The 27,701-nt window shown below is 45.7% G+C and overlaps 1 protein-coding gene across 4 annotated transcripts; it reads left to right on the forward strand.

The window, feature by feature from the left end:
• The first annotated feature begins 307 nt into the window (after positions 1–307).
• MCM8 (minichromosome maintenance 8 homologous recombination repair factor) lies at positions 308–27,670 on the forward strand. Of its 4 annotated transcripts, none has more exons than XM_078868246.1 (20): positions 308–608; positions 1,983–2,133; positions 3,673–3,789; positions 4,075–4,157; positions 5,086–5,235; positions 6,030–6,133; positions 6,997–7,195; positions 7,872–7,957; positions 10,129–10,280; positions 10,954–11,152; positions 11,818–11,848; positions 13,215–13,355; positions 14,175–14,316; positions 15,899–15,999; positions 16,959–17,053; positions 19,457–19,685; positions 20,538–20,747; positions 22,321–22,397; positions 23,553–23,742; positions 26,994–27,670. In XM_078868246.1, the coding sequence occupies exons 2-20, from the start codon at positions 1,986–1,988 to the stop codon at positions 27,084–27,086; spliced, it is 2,547 nt and encodes an 848-aa protein (XP_078724372.1). In that variant the 5' UTR covers positions 308–608; positions 1,983–1,985; the 3' UTR covers positions 27,087–27,670. The 4 variants fall into 4 exon arrangements, with proteins under 4 accessions (XP_078724372.1, XP_078724374.1, XP_078724376.1 ...); XM_078868248.1 differs by having other exon boundaries at positions 308–503; XM_078868249.1 differs by having other exon boundaries at positions 351–385.
• Positions 27,671–27,701: the final 31 nt, after the last annotated feature.

Raw genomic sequence — 27,701 nt, forward strand, 5'->3', positions numbered from 1 at the left:
GATGGACTGATGGGTGAGTGAGTGGGTGACACGGGCCAGAGAAGAAATGGACAGATGGGTGAGTGGGTGACACGAGCTAGAGAAGAGATGGCCGGTTTGTGCCCGCCCTCACAGTCGGGCATATTTGCGGAATACACCACGCCGCCGTTGACCCTGGCCATTGACCGAGCAACCCAACGTTCCTACCAGCTCCCTCCGCAGGAGGAATGTGTTTTGGGACAGAGGGAAACCCCCTCGGGTTTGGCATGCCGCCCCGCCGCTGATTCGCTTCAACCAATGAGCGATCGCCTTGCTTGGAGGGGCGGTACCGTGAGCTCTGCGCGTCGTCGTCCAATCAGCGGCGGCGACGTTGCCGCGCGCGGGAGATAACAAACACAGTTTCTGCGTGAGGCGGCGGAGATTTTAATTCGTTTAGTTTTTTAAATAAGCAACTGCGGACGCGTTTAATGGCGAAGTCGCTTACACTCTGTAACGAGTAAAAAAAAACATCGCGTGAATAACGTGTACGTAAAAAATAATAATAATCAAATCTTACTTTGTATGCGTCGTGTACGTTGATACGTGAATGCAGTTTGCGTGGTCTAAAGGCGCAGCACTGCAATTGTTCGGTGAGGCCACACTGCTGGTGGAAGGGCCTCTAGTCTTAAGGGTATTTTGGCCTACTCTTCCACGCTGACCAGCCGCGTTTGTAAGAGGTGTGGGAGTTCCCCCCCCCCCGCCCCACACGGACCTGAGCAATGAGCTTGCTTGGTGGCAAGATCTGTCGAGGATTTAGAAAATCTTCTTTGCATCGTTTTTTATCGCAAGCCAGAGATCATCTGGGTTGCAATCCCATTGCGAAACCCATTAGACCAAGACGGCATCGCTTATGGGGCAGTTTTCTTCACTGATTTTCAGAGAGGGGGGGGCTGGGGTATAGCACTTTGGACGTACATACAGCATATGTGTGAGGGTCGCCACACGTTTAGCACCATGGGTTTAACAGCAGCAACACGATGTTGTCACTCCATTGGAACCTCCTTTTCCAGTAGCAAAATATGATAATTGTTTTTTTACCCTTTTATCTGGCAACAAAACTGCGCCTTTTGGCGTAATCTGGTCCAACACCAGGGTGAGACTAGGGCACTAGGCTCTAAGAAAAGCTGTCTCGGGTGTGGACCAATCAACTTCAAGGACAGTGCAGACATTATCATTATCAGAGTTGTTTTTGTTTGCATTTTGACTGCTTGTGTTGTGGTTATTGCAAACATGATCCCTTGTATAAAGGTGTCAGTTTTTGTACCAGTTGAAAGGGTAAAAACCTATTACTATATTTTGCCACTGGTAAAGGAGGTCTCATAGTGTTGTCTGTTGTACTTGCATCGATTTGCAGATGGTAGTCGAGTAACAATCGACTTAATGTATTCTTATTCTTGTGTTTTTTGTTTGCATTCCGATCGCAGGTATTGTGGTCAATGCAAACGTGACTCCTTGTAAAAAAGGTGTCAGTTTTGTTGCCAGATGTTGTCACTGTTTGTGTATTGTCGGGGACCGCACTAAGAACACTCACCTAGAGCCTTATGGTGCAGCATCCCTAGACATATACTGCACTGCAAGGTACAACATGCAGATGTCTAATAGAGCAGCCGCTCATTCCCCTTCACGTTAAAGTTGCCGTCTATTAGCTGCTGAGTGATGTGTGCCCTCTTCCCTAGAGATGCGACCACGTCCAGCCACTTATAAGTTAATTGATGATAATAAGGACAGTTTCGTTGAGGGTCGACGGCTATGTGGCAACATCCTTTGCTTTCCTGCCCTCAGGCTGGCTTCACAGCCTCACTGACAGCAATCACAAGAGGTTACGTTTACGTATCCCCAACAACTTCACAGCGTGGGGAGACCTTCATATGACGGTGCATTGACGAAAAAGGGCAGCAATTGTACATGCGCATGAAATGTCTTAAATTGCGTTGTATTTTTTGTTTGTTTGCTTGAGGACACAGGGCATGAGTGAGACGGAGGGTCGGGGGAGAGGAGGTGGAGGCTGGCTGCGAGGTGGCCACAGAAGCTGGCGCGGTGCTTCAAGAGGGTCAGGAGGTAGCTGGCGTGGCCGCTACAACGGCCGGGGAGGCGGTGGTGGCAGCTGCTTCCGTGGTAATAATAAACATTCACTTATAAGGGAGCTGGTAGGAACGTTGGGTTGCTCGGTCAATGGCCAGGGTCAACGGCGGCGTGGTGTATTCCGCAAATATGCCCGACTGTGAGGGCGCGCACAAGCCCGCGTGAGTAGGTTAAACGTTGAGTTTTAAAAGGGCATCACGGGGTGACCAGCCCCTCCCCACCCAGCCCCACCCCTCCCACCCCCCACCCAGCCCCACCCTCCCCACCCAGCCCCTCCCCACCCAGCCCCTCCCCACCCAGTCCCTCCCCACCCTCCCCACCCAGCCTCACCCTCCCCACCCAGCCCCACCCTCCCTACCCAGCCCCTCCCCACCCTCCCCTCCCCACCCAGCCCCTCCCTGCACGACGGACGGACGGACGGACACAATAACCCCCTGTGGGCTGGTGTAACCAGGAGGTTCCTACCAGTATAACACATTCACTTGTAAGATCTTGTACCTTCATTTCGCCTTTCGATTCCCATCCCGACATGATAAGGATAAGAGTTTGGTTTTGCGGGTACATTTGATAGGCAGCTTTATAATGGACATAAAGAGCTTTATAGCTCATCATATTCCGCCAGTATACATACAGATTATGATTATTATGCGATATAATCTCAAAGCACCTTACAGCATATCTCATTTGAACCATTGCACTTCCCTGTCGTAGTCTAGCATAAGGGGACTCCAGTGGCAACTTTCAGTGCAAGGTCTAATGCAGCACTGATGTTTGTGGTGATTTCCCGTTTAAGTAATTTGGCAATTGTATTTAAAAAGTTGGCAAATTTGGACCATCCCAACATGGCCTGCACTTTTAAAAATAATGTCATTGAATCAGACGTTTGTTAATACATCATCTCTTTGTTTGTTAATATATCATCACATACACGCACACCTATCCATCATGCTGTGCAGACCATTTGGGTTATTTGAGAAATCTTCACGCTTTGTCAGTTGGTGAAGGCGGAGCGCATAGATGTGGGGGCATAGAAGCTCACTCCAACAATGTATTTGTTTAACACATAGGCTTTCGCGACCAATATTATCCATAATACAGGTTTTTTGGGTTAGATCGCGTAAATGTATTTGTTGAGAATAGGTTTTCCCATTTTTTCTGGCAACAAAACAGATGTTAAGATGTTAATACATCAAACTGAAACCTTTTACAAGGAATCATGTCTGCATTAACCACAATACTTGTGGTCAGAATGCAAACCAAAAACATACTCTGATAATATATGCATTGTCTTTGAAACTGATTGGATCAATCATCTCAACACCTGTTTTCTTGCCAGAAAAAAGGGGAAAACCGATTCTCATATTTTCGTACTGGCAAAGGAGATCCCATAATGTATTTGTTGCGCTGCCTTCAGCTGCCCACCACGTAACCTCGCAAGCGTTATGACAACCCAGCATGCATGGCGGTCGCCAATCAAAACACTGTGCCCGGCTCGATCCTGCTTGCTGATGGTGAAATTCTTGGTTATTTGATCGTAGGTTCATCATGATCAATACCTACAAAATGTTTCAGGTGGATCCAATGTGTCATCTCCAAAGATTCCCTCTTCGTGCCAAGCCAGGGTCCTTCAAACCACCCTGGATGATTTCTGCCCATACGCAGGATGGAAGCTCTACTTTCCTTCCGAAGGTGGTTGATGTATTTTTATTGCCTCCGTGAGTTTGGCATCTTGTGGTGGTTTCATTGTAACAGTGACATCGTACTGCTATTTTGAATGAGGACTGTCATTGTCTATAAATGTTTAATTTATTGTCCATTCCAAATGCACTTTTCTTTTGTCACTTGATGAACACTTTCCAGTGCTACATTTTGCTGGAATTTTATTGGACCAGACACAGTATTTACATGACGACTGTTTGCTATGTCATGTTTCACTTGTATTATTGACTTTGTGTGTTTTTTTGTGTTTTGCAGTTTATTGCAATTCCGGAGGAATTGTCACCAAAGTGGAGGCCTTTGAGAAGTTTTTCATTGCAAGACTTGAACTGTATAATAAGGTACTGTGGATTTACGTTCTAATTCCTCGTTAGTATTTTTGTTTAGCTTACAATAAACTTGGGTATTTGTTTGTCAATGAGACACTGTTTATTTAAAGGCCTCCTGTTAAACCACCAAGATTCGACATTTTTGGTTTTTCCAAGAATGCCTCAAGTTTCTAATGACGTATTGTATGCATGTTAAACTATACTTCAATAATATACAGCCCTTTCACTAATCGACTGCTGGATGAAGATCTTTCCATACCATTTCGTGTTTTTGACGATACTGCACCAGTGCAGGTTGGCGAAGAGGGAGGTGGAGATGGGACTGGTTCAGATATCACTCACCACTGATTGTTTGCTATGACTGTGAATTTAACTCAACTTTTCGGGTCATAGTGCCGTGCTTGAACCACTTCACAACCATCGCTCCACCTCACTTGAATATCAATATAATTGTGCCATAGATTTTCAGCGAAGGGCATTTATTGATCTTGTTTGGTGTCTTAGATATCAACTTAGTCTTATGGGGCAGAAAGCTGAGGCTCTTGTGTAACACATTCCTGCGGAGGGAGCTGGTAGGAACGTTGGGTTGCTCGGTCAATGGCCAGGGTCAACGGCAGCGTGGTGTATTCCGCAAATATGGCCGACTGAGAGCGGGCACAAGCCGGCGTGAGTAGGTTAAACGTTGAGTTTTATAAGGGCACCACGGGGTGACCAGCCGCTCCCCACCCAGCCCCACCCCTCCCACCCCCCATCCAGTCCCACCCTCCCCACCCAGCCCCTCCCCACCCAGCCCCTCCTCACCCTCCCCTCTCCACCCAGCCCGACCCCTCCCATTTTTGGATGGACGACGGACGGACACAATAATCCCCTGTGGGCTGGTGGAACCAGGCGGTTCCTACCAGTAAAAGTTAATGTGCTCTGCTGTGCTTGTTTGGTTCAGGATGAAATTGAAGAGAAAGGTAGCATCCTGGTGGACTTCAAAGAACTGGTGGAGGACCACTCTCTGACTGTCGCTATGCCTACGCTGGCAGATGACCTTGCTGAGACTCCTGACCGTGCGCTGCAGTACATGGGGTTGGCCGTTCATCAGGTCTACTTACACTGCACCCCATGTCTAGACATCCCAACTCAAATTTCACCCGAGTTCTCATCACACTGATATTTTGACCATAATCCATCAACAGTGATAATCCTTGTTCTCGTACAGCCCTTTTGTTACTCCACTGCAGGATCAGAGTCTTTCCACACCGTGCGGGTGGTGGGAGTTATTTGAGCATACTTCACCATGCTGGTCAGTGCATGGTGGTGAAGGTGGGGAGCACAGACTTAGAAGCATTAACGAACGTCACAGCGATGGATGTTGCTGCACTGCTCTCTGCTGACAACTTAGTTCCACAGCAGCCTACAACACTGGTCGCCGATCCAAGCACTAGCCAGTCCCAATACCTACTTGGATTGCTAAAAGATAGGGCTCATTCCGATTGCTTTGGTTTTAGGCTGCTAATTCTTGTATGTATTTTGAACTTCTTACGCACCATACTTAGTCAACTGTAACATAAGTTTTGTCCAGAGTATCACCAATTCTAAACCTTACCCAAATGCTATGTTTAGACCTGATCTATTACAATTTAATATAATATCAGTCTCTGATTTGGAGTAACAAAAAAATAACATCTCATGGGGCAGTTTTAAAAAAAAAACCTTACAACACTTCCATACAGACAAATGAATGAACATCGACCCCCGTCGTGTATAAAATTCACGCATGAACAAAAGTAGTTTCGGTTTATTCTCTTTTTGGAGTGAATATGACTCGGGGTCTTTGTCGGCAGCTGTGCCGATGATGTTGTAGCCACTCTCACTGCTCGTGTCTGTCATTGCCAGACCCTTACGAAGGACTTGGAAAGTCAGGTGGTGCAGCTGCAGAAACAAGCCGCCATCCAGCAAGAAGAGGCGCCCACCGTGAACGTGCCTCTTATAAACGTTCGGTAAAAATAATAATACATCGTGTTCTCCTATAATGCTGTGGTTGCATTCGTAAAGAACATTGTGTTATGGAAAAATCGCGTTATAATGAATAATCTATATTTTAGGTTAAAGCACAGTCCGCGATAACATGTGAGATGCGTACGCAGGCTGAAGAAAGTCTGAGGTGCGTGGGTAGTGTCTAGAAGCATCCAGCAGCATCCCAATGCCTTGTGTGATGCTACGTCGAGGCAGCCGTACAACCGCTTACTCCGACTCGTGCAATGTAGTTCTGCTAACTCGATCGCGTTATATCCAATTCGCATCCGTGTTGTAAAAAGTATGTTCCCCAATACATTTATCTCGTTATTTCTAATTCGCGTTATGAAAACACGCGTTATAGGAGAGGAGACTGTATAAGTACATCTACAGGCCATTTTGTAAATCCACTTTGAGTGAATGGAAAATGTCCCCCCTAACACTGAGTTCTGCTTTCTATTTAACGTAAAAAATAAAAGAATGACCCCTTATATACACATAGGAAGTTGGCTGTCGACTGTGCTACAGTTGCGGAGGCTGGTGTGGTGGCATCGATCGCATTAGGCTGTGATGACGTCTTGATGTTCATGTTCACATTTACTGTGTACTCTGAACTTAATCCACTGTTAAATGAGTGCCTCACCATGCAGGATGTAGTGAATAATGTTTGCCGTATTGCATTACACTGAACCGTGCGAGTTGACTAAGCTTGCATTTTACCCTGACCTGAATGATTACGTAAGGTCAAACAACCCCCACGATCGGCACGGCATAGGGAGGCCTTCGTTCAGCAGTGGGATCGACGGTGGGTTGTAAATGATTGGTTTTATTTCGTTTTTGTGACCAGAATTTACAACTACGAGCCGCTGACCCAGTTGAAGAACTTGCGTGCCAACTGCTACGGGAGGCTGGTGGCGATCCGCGGCACGGTGGTGCGTGTCGGCAACATCAAACCGCTGTGCACTCGTCTCGCCTTCTCCTGCAATGTGTGCGGAACCGAGCAAGCGCTGCCGCTCCCGTACGGGAAATTCACGCTCCCGACCAAGGCAGGTATCCCGCTCTCAAGTCATTTGTTCGTGCATTCATTCACTAATTAATTTGTTCTCAAAAGCACAAATAAATCGGCCCGAGTGAGCCTGATCTGGTCAGATTACGAAAACCAAACGGGATTGAGCTGCCTCAGTGAGGGCCTCCTACACTGCCTTTTGTGTTTAGTTTGTTGTCCTTACCCCCGCACTTCGAATTAGCACGGTTAGCTACGTACTGTGCTAAAGAAGTTCAGAATACATTCATTCGCCGTGCGGGTCGTTGGGGTTATTGGGCTATATTTCACCATTATGGTTAGCGTGGGTTGGTGAAGGCGCTGACAGCGTAGTTCTGCAGGGGAACACAGCACCTGTTTTATGGTTGTCACCCATCCAAAAATGATCCAGGGTCAACGCAAGCTGGGTTGAACAGGTGACCACACCAGGTGTTTGGGCATGGGACTGCAAGTGGGAGCCGGGAGATGTCAGTCCTGGGTATCGCCTCCTCATATGGCGTGGGTTTCCTCTGGGTACTCCAGTTTCGTCCTGGCACAATTACAATGTTCCCTGGTAATCATGTGTTCCCACGTTGAAGATTTTATATGACTGAAAAATGTTACGTTGTCGTTTCACTGTCGCGGGTAATTAATTTGGTCATGTTCGTCTGTTCGTGGCGTGTGTTTTTAAACGTGTAAAGTGCGCCGATGAAGATTGCCGCTCGAGAACATTCATGCCGAACAGACGCTCTCAGCTCACCGAGACTGTTGACTGGCAAAATATCAAGTGAGAAAAACGCAGGGCTCTCTTCTGTTGAGTTATACGTTCAACAAAACAAGTTAAAAACAATTGCGAGTCAGGCATTGCACTGTCTCACAAGAAACATAATTAATCACAATGTACTCATGCCTGTCTTTAAGCGCATTAAAGTGTTTGAATAGTATTTGTATCTCAAAGTCCTGTACTCGTACAAATGCAATTGGAAATCGGGATAATGGTAAAACGATTATAAGAAATTAGTTAATACAACAGTGTTAATATGGTGATGTAAAAGTAGAAGGAATTTTACACTGGCCGATTTGGTAATAATACAGAACTGTATATTTGTTATCCAGGGAAGACTCTTCAGGAGGGCACCTGCTTTTGCATTTTACCAAACACCAATGATCTATATAAAAGTCAAAAATTGTGGGTTTGTGGGTTTGTGTGTGATCGCGCGCTTGGCTCTCCAAGGGTGGGGTTTACATAAAAAAAATTATCCAGGTACCTCGCCGTAAGCCCCGCGGTCAGCAAGCGCTTTTCCTTTTTTACATCCTTCAACTTAAAATTAGTTTAATTAGCAATTTAGTGACATTTTTGTGCGCTCCACAATTATTTATTTATTTACTCCGCGTGCACAACCATACCAACTTTGGTGGGGGGAACGGCCCATGCCAAGTCGCACGCCTTTGGTGGGAGTGAGGGGGACATTTTCTTTCGCGTTAAAAATGCTATAAAGATACAGCGTTAAAAATGCTAAAAATACACTAAACGCCGACGTAAATTCGTCACTGTGTCATGTCCCCCCCACCCCGATGCGTGCAGTTACTAATTTTTACAGTCGCTAGATGCTGGCACTCTAGGCAGTAGACCTTTTGCGTTAAAAATGCTATAAAAATACACTAAACGCTCAGGTAAATTCTTCACTGTGTGATGTCTCCCCCACCCCGATGCGTGCAGTTATTACTACTATTCAGTCGCTAGATGTAGCAGGTACCACCACAGTCAGTATGCACTGCTGTAATCATAGCAGGTACCACCACAGCAGTATGCACTGCTGTAATCATAGCAGGTACCACCACAGTCAGTATGCACTGCTGTAATCATAGCAGGTCCCACCACAGTCAGTATGCACTGCTGTAATCATAGCAGGTACCACCACAGTCAGTATGCACTGCTGTAATCATAGCAGGTACCACCACAGCAGTATGCACTGCTGTAATCATAGCAGGTACCACCACAGCAGTATGCACTGCTGTAATCATAGCAGGTACCACCACAGCAGTATGCACTGCTGTAATCATAGCAGGTCCCACCACAGTCAGTATGCACTGCTGTAATCATAGCAGGTCCCACTGCACGGGACTAGGCCTCACCATGCCACTCTGTCAGGTGAGTACTTTGTGCTATAGAGTCGATAAATACTGCGAGAGTCAGCATGTACTACTGTAGTGATAGCAGGTACCACCACAGTCGGTATGTTCTGCTGTCATAGCAGCTACCACCACAGTCAGTATGAACTGCTGTAATCATATCAGGTACCACCACAGTCAGTATGCACTGCTGCAGTGAAAGCAGGTACCACCACAGTATGCACTGCTGTAATCATAGCAGGTACCACCACAGTATGCATTGCTGTAATCATTGCAAGTACTACCACAGTATGCACTGCTGCAGTGAAAGCAGGTACCACCGCAGTATGCACTGCTGTCATCATAGCAGGTGCCACCACAGTCAGTACGCACTGCTGTTACATTTTTAAGAGTAGTTTTGAAATATTTTTAAGACCCGGCCGACGCCGAGTACTTCCTGCTAGTACAACAAACATTCTCAAACCATACTTGCATAAAACATTTGTTCAGAAGCTGAAATGTGAACTTATTTTACAGAGGTTGTAGATTTTCATACACAGCACATCCTGCTTTGAGATTTATTTCAGACATAAAATGGGAATTTTTGTGAAATTAAAGTTAAATTGAGGGTGAAGAAGTTGTGCAGTGCTTAGCATCCTGTCTCATGACTGCACTGACCAGCATGATAATGTTAGGCAAAACAACCCTTACGACCGGCATGAGGCAGGCCTTCTTCCAGCAGTGCACTAGGACAGTAATTGCCATACATTCCAAACGTGGGATTTAAACCGTTTCGAAAAGAGAAGAGTCTGTTGCAGGCAGTGAAGGAGTCTCGATGAATTCCAGGGTGCAGGAGCTGATGCACGGGGAGCAGCGCGAGGCCGGCAGGATCCCTCGCACGGTGGAGTGTGAGCTCACGCACGACCTCGTCGACAGCTGCGTCCCCGGGGACGTCATCACCCTCACGGGCATCGTAAAGGTCGCCAGCAGCGACGAAGGCAAGCCCCGAGTTCGTTAACCGTACCTGTCTGTTTTGTAAAGAGAAGCGAACGCTTTAGAGTGGCTGCTCCAGGATGCAAACTCCGATTCGTTGCATGCATGTTGTGGAGAGGCTCTTGCATAAACTGCTGAACATGTGTGCATATGTACATATATACACGATCGAGACTGCCTTTAGAGCCTTCAATCCTTGACTTATGCCCATAGTAGAAATATGCACAGACATGTGAATACTTCCACCATGGGTATAGATCCACAGAGATCGTCCTTTGGATTTACCGCAACGTAACTCTGCAGCTACCTACATCACTTGTTAATGCATGGTGGTAATCTATATAAGCACTATCCAGGCTCAACCATGTTTATCTTTTAATGTCTGACGAGATCAGGTGCATTGCAGATGATTTGGTCATAGGCTTGTTTCAAATAAAGGGAGATGTTTCGACTATTTATTCAGTGAAAGTCCAGTTAATATATTCTGGCAATGTTTATTGGCCGTTGCGTCGAGATGTGAATCTGAGCTATCATGCTTTACACGTGCATTTTAAGACATGTTTGATCAAGCCACGATTTCTAATCCAATGTAAGATTAACCTTTGATATTTACACCAGGTAACCTCTACTATTTTCCGTCTCTGCCTGCCCGTGTGGATGTCTTGTGTGCCACTCAAGGACGCAACAAAAGCAACAAGGACAAGTGCATGTTCCTGCTGTACATCCAGGCGGTGGCCGTGAGCAACACCAAGGGGCAGCGTAGTGATGGGGGCGGTGAAGATACGGCACCTGGGGTGGCGCTGGATTTCTCTCTCAAGGAGCTGTATGCCGTGCAGGAGATCCAAGCGCAGCCCGACCTCTTTCGTCTGCTCGTGCAGTGAGTGCACAACAACGACAACAGCTGCCATTCGCCATTAAGTGGCGGTGATGTCACCACAGTGCTTGTGCCAGGCTAGATGCTACTTGTGCATTCAGTGAGTGTACACACACATGTGCAGGAAGCTGTGTTCATATTAGCTGAGGTGGCTGGGTGGTGGCTTATAGACCAGAGTGCTGTGCCAACTGTGATTAAACCAGGTTCTCAAGTGTAGTGAGTTGATGGTTTCAAACCCGGTCACCATTGACTCATCCATAGAGACTCTGAGACTCAGATAGAGATCCGTTGACTTACATAGAGACTTATAGACTTGCATCGACGGAGTTGAGCACATCATGGGCTGTTGGTTGTGTTAACATCAAATGAGTTGGTCGTGTGGCCCAGAACATGGAGGCAGTAATGTAATTTTACCATTACCACTCACAATAAATATGAACATATCATTACTATTCAAGTCATGATGTTTAAAAATAAATGTACATTGTAATTTCAACTACATGTTCGTGAAATACAGCAAATGTATTTGGAATATTAAGTTGATAAAAGAAAATAACAGGGTTTTGTATTGTCCCTGAGATGGAAGAAAGTGATTATAATATAACAGTGCTCTTTATTATCCACTAGGTTTTCATTCCATAAGTGGACGTGTCTGGTTTGTTTTGCAGTTCTATTTGTCCGACCATTTACGGCCACGAGGTTCGTACAAAACATACATATACACCATAAACCATGGGTGCACGTGGATACATGTATATTAACTGAACCACTATGATTTTTAGTTTACAGTTATCAATTCCCAGGGTTGGTATACACTGTGTAACACGAATCATTTGGTTTACCGTTGCCTGCGCAAGTGAATTCTGTCCTTGATGAAGACATTTTATTCTAGCAGTTTGTCTATTCAATTTTATTTTTCACATTACAGTCTTAAACGCCTTGTGCGCCTCCTATAATTATGTGCGTTAGTGCTGCATCATGTCACCTCCGCGAGCATGATTGAATTTCAGAATTTTAAATCGAGTGACAGCTCATTGATATACGGGTGGGGGGATTGGGTATGAGAAACCATCAAATAAAACGTGAGAACATTGTGGTCTAAAGGAACTCGGCTGATTCAACAATGTCAGCCTTCAAAAGTAAGTTTTATAAAATGCTAAGTGAAGACTAAATCATAAGAGTGTCCGTGCATTCACTTGCGAGTCAGCAGTGGCAGATTCTCACGGAGGCTTCTGATCCGCAGGACAAAGTACGCGTTTTCATTGACCTTGCACTTCCTGTTGTACTCTGTGGGGTAGTGACATGGACACTTCATTCCTTTGTCACTAAATGTATTCATAGGATCTTGGGGTACCGATGAGATTGTTTTTCTGTTTACCAAAACTACTCTGATTAAAAAGTAAAATGATGCTTGCTATCTGTACAATACAGGAGTTTCAATGACACAATGTTGGGTCATATATGTCACCCTTCTATTTGGTTCATCTTGTTCACTAAGTTTTCTCTGCCAAGGGTAAGGCCACGAGCTTACTGGGTGGAGCTGATGAACAGCTTGCAGTGTGATAGGAATTGACTTGTCTGTTACTATATTTTGCCACTGGTAAAGGAGGTATCATAGTGTAAATGCTTACCCCGAGCTCTCAATACTCTGATAGTACGCTGTTTTTGAGTTGTATGCCTTTTGGTGTCATCTGGTCCAACACCATGTGAGACTAGGCTCTAAGAAAAAGCTGTCTCGGGTGTGGACCAATCAATTTCAAGGACAGTGCATACATTATCAGAGTTATGTTTTTTGTTTGCATTCCGACTGCAGGTATTGTGGTCAATGCAAACATGACTCCTTGTAAAAAAAAGGTGTCAGTTTTGTTGCCAGATAAAAGGATAAAAAACCAATTATCATATTTTTCTACTGACAAATGAGGTTCCAATGGTGAGGTCTCATAGTGTTGTCTGTTGCACTTGCATCGATTTGCAGATGGTAGTCGAGTAACAATCAATCGACTAAATGTATTCTTATTCTTTGCGATGTGATCATTTTGCTCGCTTTTGCTTTGCAATCCCACAGCTGGTAAAAGCCGGGCTGGCCCTGGCCCTTTTTGGCGGCGTCCAACGCTACGTGACAGACAAGAACCGCATCCCCGTGCGCGGAGACCCCCATGTGCTCATTGTGGGTGACCCGGGCCTCGGCAAGAGCCAAATGCTGCAGGTGCGGCGGCGGCGTTGACAGCAGGGTTATATTTGCGGAGCTTGTTTAAATGAAAATGCGCGAGGGCTTGCAAATATTAGCGTGCCTTCGCAAATTCCATCCAGTTGGATTTCGTGATACCGATGATACGACACCTGGTATTGCCAGGCAGGCTTCTGTCCCAGGAATAAATCGTGTTCATATCCTGCTTGGTTTTCTGAAGTCTTAACAACCCTGGGTGTATTCATGGTGATGTTGTCGCATGCTTATTAAATGATAATTTATAAGTAAAACGGCCATCTTTTAAGCACACAATAGCATGGTCTTGCTAACAGTGCCATGATGTCTTTGACATTTGCACAGATTTGAAGCCATAGATGTTTGGACTTGGATCATTCTGCGTCTACCCACTTCAACAAGGGGAAATCATTCATTTTACGTGTATTATATAGCCTCCTTACTAAATCGTTGAGAATGTGCCCGATCTTGTAAGATCTAAGAATATAAGCAGATTTTGAGCCTGGATAGTGCTTGGATGGGGGGTGACCACCCTACATGCCGGTTTGGTTTTGGTCGCTGTGGGGCTACGTGATGCACTTCAGGGGGGCAGTACAGAAAAATCCATTGTTCTGTATTTGTATCCTCTCACATCTGTGCTCCTCACCTTTGCCACCTCGCACTCACCAGCATGGTGACGTAAGATCAAACAACCGCCACGCCCTGCATGGACTTGGGGAGGCCCTCATACAGCAGCGGATTGACGGAAAGAGTTGTACGCCCCCACGTGCCATTGGGTAACTACGGATTGGGTGTTGCGTTGTTGACGGTGCTTCGTTATAGGCGGTGTGCAACATTGCGCCGCGGGGCGTGTACGTGTGCGGCAACACCACCACCACGGCCGGACTCACCGTCACGCTTTCCAAGGACGGTCCCTCGGGGGATTACGCGCTGGAAGCTGGTGCCCTGGTCCTGGGAGATCAAGGTGATGGCCCCATTCCAACAAACGTGCGCAACTTGCACCTCTTTCCACTGCATAGCTGAGCCGTGCGGGGGACCACGCCGAGCCAGCCAGCTCGGCTTGGCTCGGCTCAGTTGGCGCCAGGTGGTTTTTCCACTGCAAAAGCTGAGCCGGTGATGCTGGTGGTCGGCGCAGAATGAATTAGTGGGTAGCCACGCTCCTGGCTTTGCACATCACGGTTTGGTTCTGGCTTGGCTCTGAAAAACAGTGGAAAGCCACCCATTCCGAAAGAGCGCCGCGCTTTCATGACTCGGATTTACCGGTGGAAAATGGGTGTCATTTACAGAAAACCAGGGATGGTTTTCAAGCAGCAGTGCTCGTGGCTAGGCTTAATCGTTTCATGAAATATCTTCATGCCCTCCACGTTTAGCAACATGCGTTTCGACTATTTTGATTATTTTGCCGCTATAAATGTCCAAATGGTAAGCCACTTTGTTGAGATATCCTTTGTGGCCTGGTCGCTTTTGAACAATAAGTACCTCAGTGGGCTTTGTCTGGTAGGATGGGGATTGTTTAGTTGTATTTGTGTTTGGGTGATTTGTTTACCTTTCTTGTACTTTGCACTCCTGTCATGTTTTTGTATTGTTTGTTGTTGTAACGTTCTTACCTGCTCCGACTGGACATCTGTGAAAAAGAGCTTTATAGCTCATCGGATCCCTCCAGTATAAATATTTTTTAAATTTTGATTCTGAAATCTCAACCTGACCACTGCAACTCTGTCCGCTGTGGCCCCTGTACAGTGTCTTGAGATCCTGTTGCTTTTAGATGCTATCTACAACCATATTGTCAATACCAGTGGTTCTCACCGGCGGGTACGTGGACCCCTGGGGGTGAGCGAGGTGGTTTATACATTTGTGAAATTTATAATAGATGTGTCATCGGTGAATTATCATGTATGAATCTGCCAATATAAAATAACTGCGATAACATTTCAATCCGCATGGTAACCTATAAAATACCTTTTTTAACTCATTGATCATAAACAAAGTGGTTTCGAAGAGTGACCAGCGAGTGCGAAGAAATGACATCACGCATGCAGAGCGTCCGTTGTTTTTATATTCGCTTGCAGTCACGAGCCAGTTAGGATACTTCACAAGATTGACAATTGGTTAAAATATTGATGTTCGTTCTTCTTACATTTATTTTATCAGAACCATGGTGGGTCAGGCAAGGGGGTCATCGTTTGAAACAAAATTCAACAGGGGAGTACAGTAGCCAAAAAATGTTGAGAACCACGGCAATATTTTATCTTTAGACGTGACTTAACCGAAAGAAACAAATAATACATTGAAATGTCGTCGTTGAAATGCATCCATATCTCACAACACTGTAAAAAAAAATCACATTCATAGCGATTCATGTTTCTAATTAGTGACGTTTTCCTGAAATCAGCAAAAAGTTTGGATTTGTACTCAAAACATCTCTCAGAACTCCAACTGGTATTTGTGCTGGGTTCATGACGCACGCAGGGGACTGCAAGGCGTTTGCGGTCCCCGTAAGAAGTTAGGGAACGACCCTCGTGTGTGCGTATGTTTGTTTTTCTTAGGCTTGTGCTGTATCGACGAGTTTGACAAAATGCCAAATCAACACCAGGCACTGCTGGAGGCGATGGAGCAACAGAGTATCAGCTTGGCCAAGGCTGGCGTGGTGTGTACGGGAAATGGGCACGGAGTTTTAATTGGCAGTCGCGCACAGAGCTGGCTGAGTGGCTCAGGGGAACGCTTAGGCTCGTGTCAACACGACTGAGCCACCTCCCCTGGGCCCCGAGGTTTGTCGCCCAATATAAACCCAGATTCTCGTCTGTGCAGTGATTTTGACGGATGGTCTCAGCAGAGTCCGAAGTGTCCTCGCAAATAAATCCATCGTGTACAATTTCGATTTGTTTGCGTAGCAGAGCTCGCAGGGATAAATTCGTGTTTTTGGCAAATCGTTGCGTGTAAAAGTTGAACTTTTTTTCTGTCATTGAGAGAAAAGGCATATCTTGGATGTTTTGGATAGTTCTTCTGGAGGAATATCTTAATTATAAAGTGTATGTATGTGTGTATGTTGAACTTCTTTTGCGCCGTACATAGCCAACCGTGCTAATTGGAGGTGCATGTAATAACCCGCTTGCAACAAAACAACCACGTAAGTCAGGGGTGGGGAACATTTTTCTCACCGAGGGTCGAATAGGGCTTTCAAATCCCGTTGGCGAGGAGCCACGCGTTACAGCTCAGTCACTTCTGTCACAGCAAGAGTCCTCTGCGTTTCCAGAAGTGACCTATTGCACTCGGAATTAAAAAAACACGTTGCCAAATAAAAATTATTCCTCTCTAGCACTTGATTAGTGCAGCTAAGATGCTCGCAGTCACGGATTTAATATATTTTTTTAAGCCGTTTAGAAGTTTTAGGCCTCACGTGGTCGTATGACCTGCGGCCCATAGGTTTCGCATGCCTGGGACGATTGAACGCTTCCCTGCAGAGGTGAAAGTAAGCCGGTCTGGTTGATGTTTCTAAGACGGCCTGTGCTTCGATCTGTTGCAGCGGGTGTTTTCTCATGGGAAAACATGCTCAGTCTTGTGTCTTGATGTCTACGCTACATTTACGATATCTGTCTGGCCGTGCAGGTTTGCAGCCTTCCGGCACGAACGTCCATCGTGGCAGCTGCCAATCCTGTCTGTGGGCACTACAACAAGTCCAAGACTGTCTCCGAGAACCTGAAGTTTGTACTTCACTTCTGAATTCACCGTACTCTATGACTGATTTTTCAATACTCAAAACATTTGCGGTGGTACGTGTTCGGCACGTATCACCACATATCATAATGTGCTCGCTACCGGATAAACGTAAGACTTCACGAGATGGAGAATTATTTTCCAAAATGAATAACAAATAATAACTTAGAGCCCTTTGTCAAGGCTTTGGTAATGGGAACTATTTGATTATACTTCACCAGTCTGGTTCCTGTGGATTGGTTCATTTGATGGGGAGAACAACTGGTTTACTGTTAGCCGTGGCTGGGAATCAAACTCGGGTTGCCGGCTTCACATGGCGCTAACCACTGTGCCACCGCTCCTGCGCTCAAGGTGTAAACTAAACTAAAACTTTTCATTTTACCAGGTAAAGCCCAGTGAGCTATTAGCTATTTTTCAGAAGTTGGCCACAAATGATAGCTCAACAAAGTGGGTTATCAAGTGGAAATGTATAGTCGGCAAATACTCTACATGTTTCTAAATGTGGAGGGAAAAACTGGAGGACCCAGAGAAAAATCCACGTGACCACGGGGAGAACATGCAAACTCCAAATACACAGGTGCCAGGGTCGGGACTGAACCCATGCCCTGCATACCAGACATCTCGATGATTTTCTTTAACATTGTGAGGTTTGTCATTCATAGGAATGTACATGTTACGCAATATGAGGATTTTATCAAATGCCAGCATTATATGCTGCCCACTTTTGCCACGGGGTTGTGGGCAAAGAGCTTTTCGCATTTTGGAGCAATTACAGAGATGCACAACATCTCAGTGAAATGTGACATCGATTGGGCGAGCGCACCAAGGTTGATTGTCTGGAGATTACACACGCGCAAACAATCTCGCTCGCTTCCCAAAGTGCCGTGCAGCTCCGTGTGTGCGGTTTCAAAATCAATTCCTGATTTGACAGTGGTTGGATTTGAGTCTTTGAATGGGTTTACCCAGGAAAGTCTTAATGAATCCCAAGGCTTTTATCAGGGGATATTGGGTTTGCAGTTTTCTTTGGACAGTATCTTAATGAGTGCAGAGAACTGTGGCACATATTCTTGGTTCTTTCGGTAAAGTCACGTAGAAGGGAAATAATAAATTAATATAAATATAAAACAATAAAAATTCTCACGACGTTTCGACTGCAACACAAGCAATCATCATCAGGTGATGAGCAATCATCATCACCTGATGATGATTTTGATTGTTTTATATTTATATTAATTTATTATTTCCCTTCTACGTGACTTTACCGAAAGAACCAAGAATGTGCCACAGTTCTCTGCACTCATTAAGATACTGTCCAAAGAAAACTGCAAACCCAATATCCCCTGATAAAAGCCTTGGGATTCATTAAGACTTTCCTGGGTAAACCCATTCAAAGACGATGATTGCTCATCACCTGATGATGATTGCTTGTGTTGCAGTCGAATCGTCGTGAGAATTTGTATTGTTTTATATTTATATTAATTTATTATTTCCCTTCTACCTGACTTTACCGAAAGAACCAAGAATACGAATCCCTGCAGTCACGAAAACTTTAAATCAAAATGTAACTGTGGCACAATTAGCTCACTGCACTGACCATTGCGCTACAGCTCTTCATTAGCGATTAAATCACAACCAAACAATTATTGTATCCTGAGTTTTTGTCGGATCTGCGAGTTAGATCATGTCCTGTAGTTACAACATTCCATTTTGGAATGGGGAATTTGGTGCATTGCTAATCCTCTTACTGCATTCGGCTCTCAAGTTATAAGCGTTTGACAGACAAACCGATAAGCAGTCATCTTTCAATGAGTAAATAATAATTGTTAAATAAGCACGACAGTGATTGTTTACGGAACTGTGTCTGATCTCCCATTAAAAGCCACGCAGGATGAGAAGTGCCCTACTGTCACACTTTGACCTCATCACATCATTTCATCCTTGGATTTGAAACAGAATGGCAGACCAACAAACAACTCTGATTAAATGAAGAGTCGGCCGATGATGGTCGTTTACGATTAGTGAGTCCTTTCACCAATTAACAGCTAACTTGGCCCTCCTCGCTTTCCGTTTTCTATCCTCTTACTCCCCCCAACCTCCTTCTTCCACCCGCTCCCTCAATTTTCTTTAAACAAAAATTTCACCTCACCTTCCCATATAAAAGTACACACACCCCTCTCGCGGTCCCCACTCGATGGGTAGGGTAACGAGCCCAATCTCCCCCCTTCTCTAAACTCACGTGCACAGCCTTTTGGTCAGACTAATGTCCGAGGAATTTCTGTACACCACTCCCCCCCTACCCCCACTCTTTTGTGGTTTGTGCTACATATCGGGCTCCTACTGAAAAAAAAAAACAGCTGACCCGGCCCTGCTGCGGCGCGTGTTGAACGCAGGATGGGCAGTGCCCTGCTATCGCGCTTCGACCTCGTCTTCATCCTGGTGGACACTCCGGACGAGGAGCGTGACCACGTGCTCTCGGAGCACGTCATGGCCATGCACGCCGGCAAGCGCCTGCTGGTGGGGGCCTCCGTGAGCCGTGCGGCCGCCCCTGGGCTGGAGCTCGCTGCCTCCTCGTCGTCTGACGATGTCCTCGGTGACCTCTCTCTTTCCGATCGACTTAAGGTAACGACGGCTCAGAAGAGAACCTCCCTTTGTCGAACCGCTGATGGATGGCGGCCACCCCATGCCGTGTGGGTCGCGGAGGTTGTTTTACCTTTCTTTGGCATGCTGGTCGGTGCAGGTTTGGTGTAGGCGGGGAAGCGTAGATGTGGGCACATCGAAGCACTGTAGTCCTTAGGGTGCTGATTTGTGTCTGGAAGCTTTAGCCAACCCATGATCAATTTGGCCGGTTTTCAACAGGGCAAGTTCTTAATAGAAAGACAACTCTAAATTAAAATGTTGGTACTATTTACGAGAGTTATCATAACCACCCACCTCCAGACAGACGGACTGAGATATTGCATTTATGTTTTACCGTTCACAGTGTTGTTGTCCTAAGATTAGACTCGCCCATGCCATAGGGACGCGGTGTTTTCACCATTGGCTCAGGGCTGTCAATTGAAGATGAGCACCGCGCTCAATGCTAATTAGAGCAATAAATCACTCAGACTTTTTTATTTTTATGAACTCTTTCCCATTCTGAGACATCTGCAAGATGGGTCCCGCTCACCACTGAATCTCGGAACGCGCGAGCGGTTGGCGTTAATTTTATTCAGAGAGGTGTAGCGCTGCTGTGTTTAAAAACATCACCGCAGAGAACTGCAGCGACACGACCGCACTCTGCGATAGCTGGCTACACACTGTGCCACATGCCCTCCCGCCATGGCATTTTACTTCCGATTCCATTCTGATGACGTAAACCCACGTCATCTGAACGGATTTGGAAGAAAAAACGATGACGTACACATACACGTCATCGGAGTGGGAAAAGGTTCATTACGGGTGCTCGCCACGTCGCCCTGCATGTGTGCGCAGGCCCGGCGCGGCGAGGCGCTGGACCCCGTGCCCCACTCGCTGCTGCGCAAGTACGTGGGCTACGCTCGGCGCTACGTGCGCCCACGCCTCTCGGCAGAGGCGGCGCAGACGCTGCAGGACTTCTACTTGGAACTGCGGCGGCAGCACCACGGGGGAGATGGCACGCCCATCACCACGCGCCAGCTCGAGTCGCTCATCCGTCTCACCGAGGTGACCCCACGTGCCTCCCTCCCACCGCCCGCCCCACTGCCCTGCTTACAAACAACGTCCCAATAGATCAGGGGTCGGCAATCAAAATAGCAACGAGAGGCATTTTTTTTTTTATTCAGTAAAAACTCCTCAAAGTTTTCAAGAACCGCAGTGCATGTTAATAACGTCACGAAGCATTCCTTAAAGAGCCGCATGCGGGTCCGGAGCCGCAGCTTGCTGACTCCTGCAATAGATAAACTAAAAACTAAGCTATTAAAATGTTATTTTACCAGGTAAGGCCCACTGAGCTATATAGCTCTTTTTCAGAAGCGACCTGGCCACAAATGATTGCTCAACGAAGTGGCTCATCATGTTGAAATTTATAGCAGTCAAATACTCTAAACGCCTTTTTATAAAAGTAGAGGGAAAAACCGGAGGACCCGGAGAAAAATCCACGCGACCACGGGGAGAACATGCAAACTCCAAATATACAGGCGTCAGGTTCTGAATTGAACCCATGGCCTCCTGTGTACCAGGCGAGGGAGTTAACATCGTGGTGAATTGCAATTGTAATTAGTGTTTAAAGTGGGTTGGTACGTGCTGGTATGCACCAAAGTCCAAATCTTAAATGACATTTGCAGTGGTGTAGTACTTATTTTATTGATCTCGGTGGGATGATGTGCCGAATTAATCCCCGACCATTAATTGAACTCGCAACCTTCTGATTTCAAATTGCTCAATCTGCCGCTGCAAAAAGGAAAAAAAATCACACCGTGCAAACATGGGTTCATTTTTAATTTAGAAGAAGGCAATCCCTGCCTTAATTACTGCAAAGGTTGATGCGAAAGTTTAAGTTCCTCGCAACTCCTTTTAGACTCAAAGTTGTCATCGACTTGCTTGGATAAATGCCAAAGTGCTTATCCTCCCTGGGGAAAAAAAGAACCACTTGAATAATTACAGACTCAGTTATGCATTGCACTGTTACTCTCTTGGTCGTAAAACTGAGTAGTTCATCAACCCAATCAGCTGTACAGGGATGCTGGGTGTTGTATGTGGGACACTGGGGCCTGGAAAGAAACCACTGTCCTGAAGTTCACCGAGTGTGTGACGACCAAACCGAGGTTAAACGTTGCATTGAGTTACAAAACGCGAGATCTATCGTCCGTTTTTGTGCTGAAGGTTCAAATGTTGCAGCTTCATTCAGTGGTTTGTTTTCGGTTGCTCTTTTTTGTACCCAAATGTTGATTGCTGTATTCATTGGCGAAACCCTGTCAAAACCATTTCGGCATTCTTTCATGAATTTTTTGAAGAGAACGTGTTCACATTTTTTAAAAGTATGTGCAGGTTGGTGATATTCTGAGCCATAAGAGTCTTGCGAGGCAAGCGTGTGCGCGTTACACACGCTAAGCATGAGTGTCACATGCCACTCTTGCTGAAAACTAGAACTGCTTTTTGTATTTAGTTTGTTGTCCTTCTCCGGCACCTCCGATTAGCGTGGTTGGCTATGTATGTCGTGGCAGAAGTTCAACATACATACATCTGTCACATGCTAATTACTTTTTCTTCTTTTCTTGTCCGAACTTTTGACTTCCAGGCGAGAGCCCGGCTGGAGTTGAGAGAGAAAGCCACCAAGGAGGATGCAGATGATGTGATAGACATCATGAAACACAGGTACCTGGGGACACACGTACACTCTTATCATGACACGTACACACGCTGTCATCATGTTCTTATGTGAAGAGTTGTAGGTAACACGTTCATAAGTTAATCGGACAGGAATCTCCATCTATGTAGAATGAAATAAAATCTGATTTTAGTCTGGCAGCATTTGTTGAAGCAGGCAAACTTTGGACCAGTTTTAATTTCAAAGTCTCATCTGTACAGTTAAATGGCACGTAGGCCCATAAGCCGGTGAACTAAGAGATTATTTTATTTTCAGACGAGAGTCAGATTTTTTTTTTGAGAATAGAGAGAATTTTATTGTTTTATTTGTATTACTTTATTGGTTTTTTCCCTTCTACGTGACTTTACCGAAAGAACCAAGAATAATAATAGTCAACTTTTGTTTGTTGATGTGTTACCCTTAATGTGTCCACTCACATGTACTTGTGGCAGTCAGGACTTTAGAAATTCAGAGCAATAACTGAAGTCCACCCTCCCCACGCAGCTCCTCCCCACCCTTCCCACCCAGCCCCTCCCCACTCTCCCCACTCAGCCCCTCCCCACCCTCTCCACCCAGCCCCACCCCTCCCATTTTTGGATGCACGACGGACGGACAGAATAATCCCCTGTGGGCTGGTGTAACCAGGAGGTTCCTACCAGTATATCCTGTTCTCAAAACTTAAATCCTTCTTCCAAAACACTGTGCCGTTGTAGTATTTGTCCTCCCCAATAGATGGCGATCAAGTTTATACGTATGAATACTATCACAATAAGGTAGAACTTGATATCGATGTGAATGAAAAACGTACACCGATTAGCTGCACAACCATATTAAAATGCGGTGGTCATTGGTAACCATGCTGAAACCATCAACTCACAAGAACTTCAGAACCCACCTTCATCAGAACTCTCATTTCGATTCAAACTCAGAGCTCAGACTCCCCGAGCCACCCGGCCGCCACACCGATTTCAAAATTGTTCTGCTCACCGAAACCATCCACTCACTCGAGTTGAGGGTCCCGGCTCCATCGTAACCCCAAACTCATTTCAAACCCAGGCTCTCAGGGGTGCTGGCTTTACGCCCTGACTTCTGAGCCACCCGGCCACGCCACTTGAATTCCTAATTGTTGTTGCGCTCGCTCATTCTCTCTCTTTACACCGCAGCTTCTCCGACACGTTGTCCGATGAGCTGGGGACGCTGCACTTTGAGCGCACGCAGCACGGCTCCGGCATGAGCAACCGCTCGGCGGCCAAGCGCTTCGTGACGGCGCTCGCCCGTTGCTCGGAGCAGATCTGCAACACCATGTTCACGATGCAGCAGCTGCAGCAGCTAGCGCGTGACATTGGCCTGCAGGTGCGTGTTCTGTCTTCAGCCTGGCCAGAACTCTGGGCCGTTCTGTTGCACCGTCGATTGTAATGTTTGTTGCCAGCACCTTTTGGGTGTTTTGGTGCCTGTGCGTGGAAAACGCGATTAAAACAACAACAACAAAAATAAACAGGCAACATCCTCACTGTAAATGAAAAAAACTCAACAGTAGCGTGTAGGCCAAGAGGGTTTTTTTTTTATTTGGCATGAGTTGGGAGGCTTGGCATTCATAAACTAGGGCAAGAGTAAGAGCTTTAGGCTCTGTAAAGATGCCTTTACAGAGCCTTCTTTCCCACCGTACGTGGTCAACCGTGGTAATTGGAGGTGCGGGGGGACGGTCAACAAACGAAATACGAAAAGCAGTTCGAAATAAATGAGTTTATCATTGGATGATTGAAAAGTGCATAGCTCCAGTGGCTCCTACAATCGGATAGGAAGAGCGTTCCAGACGGTCGCAGAAGTGCATCGGAAAGCGCACAATGCAGTGACCGTGTTTGTTTGATGGTTATACATGGGTTACTACTATTACTTATGCAGGTGTCACAGGGGCATGCTACAGGTACGCATCGTTTGCGTGGTACGCTGTGGTGGTTGTAATAGGTAATCGCCACCAGTAGTTCTGTAAGCATTTTATTATAGTAATGAACGGGGTTGTGGGTGGCAGAGGGCAGCACAGCAAAATCCATGATTGTACTTTGCTTTTATGGCCGCATGTCTGTGCCCCACGCCTTTACTGATGCATGGTGAAGTGTGGTCAAATCAACTCCACAAGGCCGTGGAGAGGACCTCATCCCTCAGTGGATTTCCCAAGGAATGCACCTCCGATTAGCATGGTTGGCTACGTATGGTGCATAAGAAGTTCGCCATACATAATACATGTACAAACTGCTTGGTGTTTCTGTGTATCACTATGTCTTAGTGTTAAACCTCATACACTTAAGCTGACGATGTTTGTATTTGTTTGAAAGAGACTCATCTTTTTTTAATTGCTTTTACAAGATAAGCTCTCAAAGCCTGCAGGCAAAACGATCCTTTCCAGATTATATTAGCTCATGTGTTTACTCAACGTATTCCATTACACACAGAGCACTTGTCACGAAGTCCAAACTGCTTGCCGTTGATGATTAAGCCAAACCCCAGGCCATGATCATGCTTTAATCAAATGGGTGGCTGAGTCTTTATCACGAGCAAGCAAAAAGCCCTCACGGCTATAAAACCCCTGTTAGACACAGGGGGTCTCAGGCACACGGAGCTTAATGGTTTTTAACCTTAGTCTGAATGTGCCCACGTATGTTTTCATATGTGGTGCGTGTTTATATTTGCCACTTAGTAGCGAATGACAGACGTCGCTTTTGTGTGCGCGAGGATGTGTGCCTTTGTTTTGGAAAGTGGTAGCGTACTGTCAGTGCACTGCGCTACAAACCTAGCAACCCAAGTTCGATCACCGCTTATACGGTCAACATCGGTGACAAATATCCGAACTAATCCCGGGCCTCCACTAGGTCGTCTCACTCTAAATGAGCACCTGGTGCGGTGTATATATATCAGCACTGGGGGTGTCAGCCACACAATCCCCTCACATGCCGTGTCGGCCTTAATATGTGCTCGCTTACAGCACTTGCCCCACCACTCTGTTAAAGGTTATATGGGGATCTTTGTTGAGTGTATGTCTATTTGTGTTGTGGGGAGTCGCACCTAACAAGGCACAAGCGCTCGTGGTGAAGTCACCGCCTGAATGGTGGTTGTTGATGTTGGGGAGTTGGTACTGTCTTTCATTTGCTAACCTGCAAACTGATGTTATGCATGGCCAAGGATAACTGACATTATCTCTATCAATTGATGTTTGCCACTGATGTTATCTCTGGCCAAACTAACATCAGCTATCCTCTGGCAAACATCAGGGATGAGTAATAGCTGAACCGAGGCTTCTCCCCTAGGTCAACCAATTCTTAAAATGATTCCCTGTGCAAACACTGTAGATAACAAAGGTGGTGTTACACACACCACTTCCTCATGCCCCATGCTCTCTCCAACAGCAATTTCTCTTGGATGCTATGAGACTGACTGGGGGATCTTTGTTTGCGTATGCACCTACCCCGAGATTAACTTTTAAATAGAAACAGTTTATTGCTCAGTCCTTGAGTCTGCCTCACCATCACACCCATGTGTGTCAACTGGATTAATACGTGCATATTACCGACTATTCACAAGTGGATCAGAAATCAGAAAATTTTATTTTTTACTGGAGAAATCCGACGAGCGATAATTCTCTTTTTCACAGATGTCCAGTCGGGTGCGGGTCAGAACATTAAATTGTGTTGTGGCCGAAACGTCGTGAGAATTTTATTTTATTATGTTTTATTATTATTACTTTGTTATTTCCCTTCTACGTGACTTTACCGAAAGAACCAAGAAGATTACAACAACAATCAATACCAAAAACACGATAGGAATGCAGAGTATAGTAAACAAATCACTTACAACAAATATATACAAATACAACTATCAACTATTCGACCAAGCAAATAGAACAAACGATGACAAGTGTGCAAATACACGTGGAAAGGGGGGGTGCTTGGAACACCTGGACCAGAGAACACACCCCAGCGAGAGACATCATCCTGATAACAAATTAATACAAAGTAGGCAAGGTGAGCCTAAAGTGCTGCCCGACTTTGTAGGTTTTGTGTTAAAGACGTAAAAAAATACAATCCTAATCATCAGTGAATCGAGTAATGTTGCCTCCTGTGGAGTGTAATGGTAAGGTAGATGGACAGCGGATGGAATGTAACATGTGCATTGTATTCTTGGTTCTTTTGGTAAAGTCACGTAGAAGGGAAACAATAAAATAATAAAAATAGAAAACAATAAAAAAAATTGCTGTGGTTTTCACACCTAATGATGATTGATTGTGTTGCAATCGAAACGTCGTGAGAATTGTATTGTTTTATATTTGTATTCTTTTATTGTTTCCCTTCTACGTGACTTTACCGAAAGAACCAAGAATATGAATCCCTGCAGTTACGAAAGCTTTCAATCAAAACATGTGCATTGTTTATAGGTGATTGTGAGTGGCTGAATCTAATTCTAACCAAGTGGTGGGGGGGGGTGGTGGGGTCACCGACTTATAAACAAAAAACCGTCTTTCTCCAGAAGATCACCGTTTGATTATTTGAATGCCGTGCCTCCTGACCCGCTCTGCTCGCGTGGTGTTGCTGCTGCTGCTGTTGTTGTTACAGGTGGCCGACTTTGAGGGCTTCATCAGCTCCTTGAACACACAGGGATTCCTGCTGCAAAAGGGGTCTAAAGTGTATCAGCTACAGGCCATGTGAGATGGCCCTCCGAGAGTTGGTCAACTGAAATACGTTTCGAGCATCCGATCTGTCCTTGCATTAGAAGCATGCTGCGCATTATCAACAGCATTTGCTGCTGCTGCGACTGCCGCTGCTGTGTTCTGACCCAGTTTATGACGATTCCCACATTGAAAGTTGTCATTTGCAGCAGGGGTTTCACTCATCTGGACTAGCGCTGTCACCCGTGCACAGCTACCGCTCGCGCCCGCTTGGAAGCTTGGGAGCCCGTGCAGGAGACAGGGCAGTAAATCTCTATTGGAAACTCACGTCTTTGGAACTGTTTTTTCTGTTTAGTTTGTCGTCCTTTACACGCACGTCCGATTAGCACGGTTGGCTACGTACGGTGCGAAAGCAGTTCAACATACATACACACACAACATACATACATACACACAACATACACACAACACTGCTAACATGCCTCTTGTCTTTCTGTTTTATGTTTGCTTCAAGTCCATAAATATGTAATTACGAATGTTCCTTACTTTTTGTTATTTCAACAACAACGCATTAAAATGCCACTTCTGTTCGTGTTTTCTGCAAGTGCAGACTAAATGCCTAAGTTACGTTGTCATTTATAATAATTTCAATAAT

This window comes from Lampetra fluviatilis, chromosome 25, assembly GCF_964198595.1.
Source record: "Lampetra fluviatilis chromosome 25, kcLamFluv1.1, whole genome shotgun sequence".
Lineage (NCBI taxonomy): Eukaryota > Metazoa > Chordata > Hyperoartia > Petromyzontiformes > Petromyzontidae > Lampetra > Lampetra fluviatilis.